This window comes from Neopelma chrysocephalum, unplaced genomic scaffold (genome assembly GCF_003984885.1).
Source record: "Neopelma chrysocephalum unplaced genomic scaffold, ASM398488v2 Primary Assembly neopelma1_96887, whole genome shotgun sequence".
NCBI classification, from domain to species: Eukaryota; Metazoa; Chordata; class Aves; order Passeriformes; family Pipridae; genus Neopelma; species Neopelma chrysocephalum.
In genome coordinates this window covers 707,714-714,944 of record NW_020925530.1, presented here as the reverse complement: position 1 = coordinate 714,944, position 7,231 = coordinate 707,714, and the positions used below count along the sequence as shown (strand labels likewise).

At 47.3% G+C, this 7,231-nt stretch overlaps 1 protein-coding gene across 1 annotated transcript in view; it reads right to left on the bottom strand.

Annotated features, from left to right (window-relative positions):
* The window catches only part of LOC113960783 (CBP80/20-dependent translation initiation factor-like), a 196,488-nt gene that overhangs the window by 164,822 nt on the left and 24,435 nt on the right, over positions 1 to 7,231 (bottom strand). Inside the window, 2 exon segments of the mRNA XM_027670535.1 lie at positions 512 to 616; positions 2,288 to 2,361. Of these exon segments, the coding sequence (XP_027526336.1) occupies positions 512 to 616; positions 2,288 to 2,361 (179 nt within the window).

The following is a 7,231-nucleotide window of genomic DNA, read 5'->3' as shown; positions in this document are numbered from 1 at the left end:
ATTTGATAAGCAAATTATCTCTTTTTGTCTTTATTGACTATCACAGCAGGTGTCACTGGCAGGATCACTTGGCAAGTGCCATCGACCATGGAGCATATTATATCTTATTTTACAGAGGGTCCTTCATCTCATTTTTCAAAACCATTTGTATAAATGGGAATAAACATGTCTAAGGCACATAGTGACTTAGAAATTTAGTGTCACATTGTTTCAAATATTCTGAACATTGCTGTTGATATACCTGCAGTAAATATTTACAGTGCAGGAAAAAAAGCCTTATCTAGTTCTGTGAGTCTGCCTGTCACCATATGGTACAACTCTGCTCTAGCCCAGAACTGGATGATAGAAGAGTCAGATAGACTGATTGTTACATCCTCAAATCCTGTATGTGGTCCAGCACCTCTCTCATGTGTTGTCCACATGAGCCATGCCACCAAGCTAGCATTCCTACAAGAAGGGAGAAGTTAGAGACCTTCCTGGAGAGCACAGGTATTGCACGAACAGCACTCACCCTTCTCTATCTATGTGAGGCAGCAGGTGTTTGGAGGTGTTTCGCAGCTTCTTGTGAAATTGGGTGAAAGTTAGTTTTTCAGGCTGCAAGTCCCATGTCGCATCACTAGGAAAGAAAAACAGGGAAAAACAAAGAAAGAAAGTCCACTACTAACTAAATACCACTGAGCTGAAGAGCAGAGGGTATATTAGAGCCTGCAGGCAAGGAAAGCTGGTATTTCTGGAGACAACACTCCCTGCTGCAGAACACATGGATGCAGGCCTCCAACCTTCATACTTCTGCATCTCCTTTCTTTTCAAGCTCCTGTTGCTTGATCTAAACTCCTAGCTTTTATGTATGATCCAGCACACACCTTGCAAGCTATACTTGCTCTCTGTATCAAGGGGGTATCGCAACAGGTAGTGGTCTGGTCCATGCAATAGAGATGTTCTCTCTTGGTCCTGCATGACCTGCTCCAATGGCCTGGAGTAAGCCCCAGGTCAGAACTCAACCCCTGCAGACTCTTGCAGTGCTCCAGTGTTATAGTTTTAAACTTCTTAGTGAATTTTTTTTCCATACTAATACACACAGTCGTGGGGGGGGGGAGAGGTAAGCCTTTCTGTTAGGGAAAGATAAACATCAAGGTTCTTAATGGCTCATTGAAAGGCTGATGGCTTACCCTGCAAGATGTCTGGGGTGGTGTGGAGGGAGCATTGTGTGAGGAGTTTGGACTTGGGGGGAGAGGGGCATATTGTGTGAAGGGGGGGGCAAAAGTTAGAGGGATATTAAACCTGCTAGCACCAGGTGGTGGGTCCCTTTTGTTCTCCTACTCAGCCCCTGAGAAGGAGTTCCCCCTGCCTGGCACTGCTGTTGGAGTCTGCTCTGGCCCCTTGCCAGCCGTTGCTCCGGCCTCTGAGAGGAGCCCCGAGGACAGTCCCTGCCACCCCCGGCCAGGGTGTTCCCTTTGTGTGGGGTTAGTGGAGTTTCGTGGGGTCAGTGGAGTTGCCTAGCAGTGCCGATGGGGCACCAACACAGCTTGTGGTCACCATTATCATCATTGCTGCTGGAGCCCACCAGTGCCCCCTGCTGTTTGTGATTATAACTGCACCAAAAGGGGAAGTAGTGTACTTAATTGTTTGAAAGTTTTGGTTACAGTGTTGTTGCTTGTTCTGTTGTTGTTCTATATATTTTTGGTAAAGAACTGTTATTATCTTTTTCTACATTTTTTGTCTGAAGGCCAACTAATTTCAAAGTTATAAAAACTTGGAGGGAAGGGAGGGCTTTCATTCTATTCCAGGAAGGTTCCCGCCTTCCTTGGCAGACATTTGTCTTTTTAAACTAGGACATCCAGGTACAGAGAGAGAGATATGCATAAAACTGGACAGAAAGCATATTTCACTGCTTTCCCCACACTGAAGCAGCAGCTGAAGAGCTCTTTCCAGCAGCTGCAAATGCATGATTGCACCTCCAATTCATGGAAGAAGAGTAAAAACCTCAGAGCCGCCTCAAGTCTAGCCTGTGCAGCTCTCGGATGATTACAAGTAATTGTATCAGTACCAATTTCAGATGTTTAGACTGCAAACCCATCCAGAGGCTTCTCCAAAGCACATTGGATGATTTAAGTAGATTGATTGTGCTTAGTGCTGCAGGCTAAATGGAGATGAGGAGGAGGAGCAGTGATGTGAGTACTGGCAGGGTACTCACTGGCGCCTGGGTACTGGCAGGATGGATATGCAGACAAAGGCTAAGAGAGGACACAGTCCATCTGTCTCTTAAAGCACTTTAAAACTGGCTTACCTGAAGGAGTCAAAGGTGTTGGCAGCCCAGATGTCCATGCCCAGCATGTCAAGGGAGCTCTCCTTGTTGTCATTCTAGGAGGGAGGGAAAGGCGGTTACTTGCCAGAAGGCATGCAGCGCTATCCAGACCACGACACAGCTTGGCACAGCCTCTTCCACCATCAGCCACAGAGGTGTCCCAGCTGTGCATGTGGGCTCCTCTGCTCCCATGTGAATCCACATTCACTGCAAAAGTATACCATAAAGGCAAGGAGTGACACAGTTTTAGTCTTGGAGACACAAAGCTGTGGACGGCATGGAGCAGACAATTTATAGGCTTAGCTCTGACTCCAGTCCTGTCCTCCTGCCCCACTGTCCACAACCTCCAAGACCCACCAAGGTCCAGTGGGTGCAATGACATCCCAATCATGAAGACACACAGCTTCAGAGTCACAGAACAGTTGAGGTGGGAAGAGACCTCTGAAGCTCATTTGGTCCGACCCTCTTGCTCAAGCAGGGCCACCATCATAGAATTGTTTGGGTTGGAAGGGACCTTTAAAGGTCACCTAGTCCAATCAGGTGCCCAAGACCACATCCAGATGGCTTTGAATATCTCTAAGGATGGAGATACTCTTCACCAGCAGTTATCAGAGCCTGCTGTCACCAATAAGGATGGGGAAAGTCATCCTGCTTCTTCAAAGAGTCATGGTGACATGACTTCTCTTTGCTCCAAGAACAGGTGGAGGAACGTTGGAACCCTGTACCGTGCCACCTCTGCCATGCACATCAGCAAATGAGTTCACACAGTTATTCTGGTACACATTCCACCAACACTAAGGTGAAGGTTCCTTCCTCTGAGAAGCAAAAGCATCATGGTACAATCAGGTGGGAATTATGAGAAACCTCCAGCAAACTGCAAAGCACCTTGAATTTTCCTGTGCAGCTGCTCTTGGCAAAACTGGCAACCCAAAGCAAGAGCATATAAAGCAAAGACCTTAAACTCATCCTTCAAGACCTCTTTACAGTCATCAGCCCTCACATGTCCTCCCCGCAGAAAGAGGGCTGCCCTCTCTACCCTTTAAAGGTGAAGAAGTAAAGTGGGTTGGATTTTGCCATTCAAGACCATTCAAGAAATCGGATGACTCAGACTCACATAGGATGGACACGTAAATGCATCACAAATAGGGAATCCCATATTACCAATTTCCCCCCAACATTTCTTACGCGTGTTCAGATTATTCATAATCTTGAACATGTTCAGATTATTGAAGTATTTCAGCCAAAATAGTCCCACTCTGGTGAAACACATGCTGGAGAAGGTGGCTTCCATATATTCCCCATTGTATAATTTCTATAATTTTCAAATATTATTAATAATAACCAAGACACTAAAAACTCATAAAAATATGACCATTTCTTAATGAAGTCCCAGACCTCAATCTGCCTAAAAAGTGAGGAATCTTTTCCCGATGAGCAGGATGCACATCCTCAGTGCACACTACAGATGGTCACAATTTGCAGCCATTCCCAACACAACCAATTTAGACCTCAGATAGTCCAAACACAACCACATTGCTCCCCTTTTTTTTTGTCTCCTCCAAAGGGTTTATGGACTATGATTTTAACCTCCAGGGATATGCAGGTTAACATGTCTCCACACAGAAAGAAACCACTAGAAATATATAAAATTCTCATGATCAGTTATGGAAGCCAATCTTTTTATTTTAGGCAAATGTAAGCATGATTTTCTCCCAATGTGCTGGTTTCATCTGGGATAGAGTTAATTTTTTTCACAGTGGCTGGTATGGGGCTGTGTTTTGGATTTGTGCTGAGCACAAGGTTGACAATACAGAGATGTTTTTGTTATTGCTGAGCAGGGCTTACACAGAGCCAAGGCCTTTTCTGCTTTCTGTACTGCCACAGTGGTGAGGAGACTGGGGGTACATGGGAAGCTGGGAGGAGACACAGTCAGGACAGGTGACCCAAACTGACCAAAGGGATATTCCAGACCACATGACATCATGTTCAGTATGTAAAGCTGGGGGGGAAGAAGGAGGAGGGGAGGCTTGGAGTAATGGCACTTGTCTTCCCAAGTAACCATTACACATGATGGGGCCCTGCTCTCATGGAGATGGCTGAACACCTGCCTGCCCATGGGAAGCAGTGAATTAATTTCTTATTTTGCTTTGTTTGTGTATGCAGCTTTTGCTTTCCCTATTAAACTGTCTTTATCTCAACCCGCAAGTTTTCTAGCTTTTACCCTTCCTAATCTCTCCCCAATCCTGTTGGGGGGGGAGTGTGAGCAAGCGGCTGCATGGGGCTTGGCTGCTAGTTGGGGTTAAACCATGATAGCCATCAAGGAGATAAATTAGTTTTCTAAATCCTTAGGAGCATTCTCATGCAGTATAATGAAAATACACATGGGCAGTTCTTTTTAGCTATCATCCAAAGAAGAGATACCTCTTTTTGCAGACAAATCCATTTCTTTTCATTTCATAGAATCATAGAATCATTAAGGTTGGAAAAGACCTCTAAGATCATTGAGTCCAACCATTAACCCAGCACTGCTAAGTCCACCACTAAACAATGACCCCAAGTGTTTCCTATGGACATGGAATATTATAAGTACCTGTAAATGAGCCAGCTACAATAGGATTTCTTAAGAGTAAAGTATTTGGGTTCAGGGGGAAAGACTGGGAATGTGTAACCAGTTACAATGAGGCGGAGATAAACAAAGCCTGATAAACAATGCTGGCAAACTGGTAAATACAGATGAGGAGAAGGCTGAGGTACTCAACAACTTTTTTGCCTCAGTCTTCACTGGCAACCTTTCTTCCCACACCTCTCAAGTGGGTGGACTGCAAGACAGGGACTGGGGAAAGAAAGTGCTTCCCGCTGTAAGTGAAGATCAGGTTTGTAAACATCCAAGGAATCTGACTGTACATAAGTCCATGGGACCTGATGAGATGCATCCCAAAGTCCTGAGGGAATTGGCTGATGTAGCTGCCAAGCCACTCTCCATGATATTTGAAAAGTCATGGCAGTCAGGTGAAGTCCCTGGTGACTGGAAAAAGGGAAACACTGCACCCACCTTCAAGAAGGGTAGGAAGGAGGACCCTGGGAACTACCAACCTGTTAGCCTCACCTCTGTGCCTGGAAAGATCATGGAACAGATCCTCCAAGAAGCTATGCCAAGGCACATGGAGGACAGGCAGGTGATTCATAGAATCATAGAATCAGCCAGGTTGGAAGGGACCTCCGAGATCATCAAGTCCAACCCTTGATCCACTACCGCCATGGTTACTAGACCATGGCACTAAGTGCCACATCCAGCCTCATCTTAAAAACCTCCAGGGATGGACAATCCACCACTTCTCTGGGCAGCCCATTCCAATGCCTGATTACCCTCTCTGTAAAGAATTCCTTCCTAATATCTAACCTAAACCTTCCCGGGACAGCTTAAGACCATGCCCTCTTGTCTTACTGATCGCTGCCTGGGAGAAGAGACCAACCCCCACCTGGCTACAACCTCCTTTCAGGTAGTTGTAGAGAGTGATGAGGTCTCCCCTGAGCCTCCTCTTCTCCAGGCTAAACAACCCCAGCTCCCTCAGCTTCTCCTCATAGGACTTGTGCTCGAGTCCCTTCACCAACCTCGTTGCTCTTCTCTGGACCTGCTCAAGCACCTCAATATCCTTCCTGAACTGAGGGACCCAGAACTGGACACAGTACTTGAGATGCGGCCTCACCAGTGCTGAGTACAGGGGAAGAATCACTTCCCTGGACCTGTTGGCCACACAGTTCCTGATACAGACCAGGATGCCATTGGCCTTCTTGGCCACCCGGGCACACTGCTGGCTCATGTTCAGCTTCCTGTCAATCCAAACTCCCAGGTCCCTGTGGGGTGAAGTTGTAGCCCCACAATTAAAGTTTGAGGTAGTGCAAAAGTTAGGCCGTGTTCCATGGGAGCAGTGGAGTTGGTTAGATGGTTTCCATGGACACGGCCTTGGGTTGCAGGGAGTACAAGGTTAAGACGGTTTGATAATGTGCAGGTGCTTGGATTCCTGGGTGTTGTTGTAGGAATATGTTTGTGTTGTGTGTGAAGTTGGCAAGTTCAATAAAGGCTGCCTGCTGCGCTGAGCAGGCAGACATCTCTTTGTCTCACCATCCTAGTGTGTCTTGTGTGTCCTTCTTTTCCCCTCGGACCAAGACCTCACGACAGGTACCCCACGACAGGTCCCTTTCTGCCTGGTTACTCTCCAGCCACTCTGTGCCCAGCCTGTAGCGCTGCGTGGGGTTGTTGTGACCAAAGTGGAGGACCCGGCACTTGGCCTTGTTGAACCTCATCCTGTTGGAATCAGACCATCTCTCCAGCTTGTCCAGGTCCTTCTGAAGAGCCCTCCTGCCTTCCAGCAGATCAACACTCCCCACCACCTTAGTGTCATCTGCAAATTTACTGATGGTGGACTCAATCCCCTCATCTAAATCATCAGTAAAGATATTAAACAGGACTGGACCCAACACTGATCCCTGGGGGACACCACTAGTGACCGGTCGCCAACTGGATGCAGCACCGTTCCCCACCACTCTCTGGGTCCGGCCCTCCAGCCAGTTACTAACCCCGCACAGAGTGCCCCTGTCCAAGCCGTGAGCTGCCAGGTTTTTAAGGAGAATGTTATGGGAGATGCTGTCAAAGGTTTTGCTGAAGTCCAGATAGACCACATCCACAGCCTTCCCCTCATCCACCCGGCGGGTCACCTGATCATAAAAGGAGATCAGGTTGGTCAGACAGGACCTGCCCTTCCTAAACCCATGTTGGCTGGGTCTGATCCCTTGTCCATCCTGTAGATGCTGTGTGATTGCACTTAGGATGATCTGCACAATAACCTTGCCAGGCACTGAGGTCAGGCTGATGGGCCTGTAGTTTCCCAGGTCCTCCTTCTGGCCTTCAGAGCCAACTGGAGTACC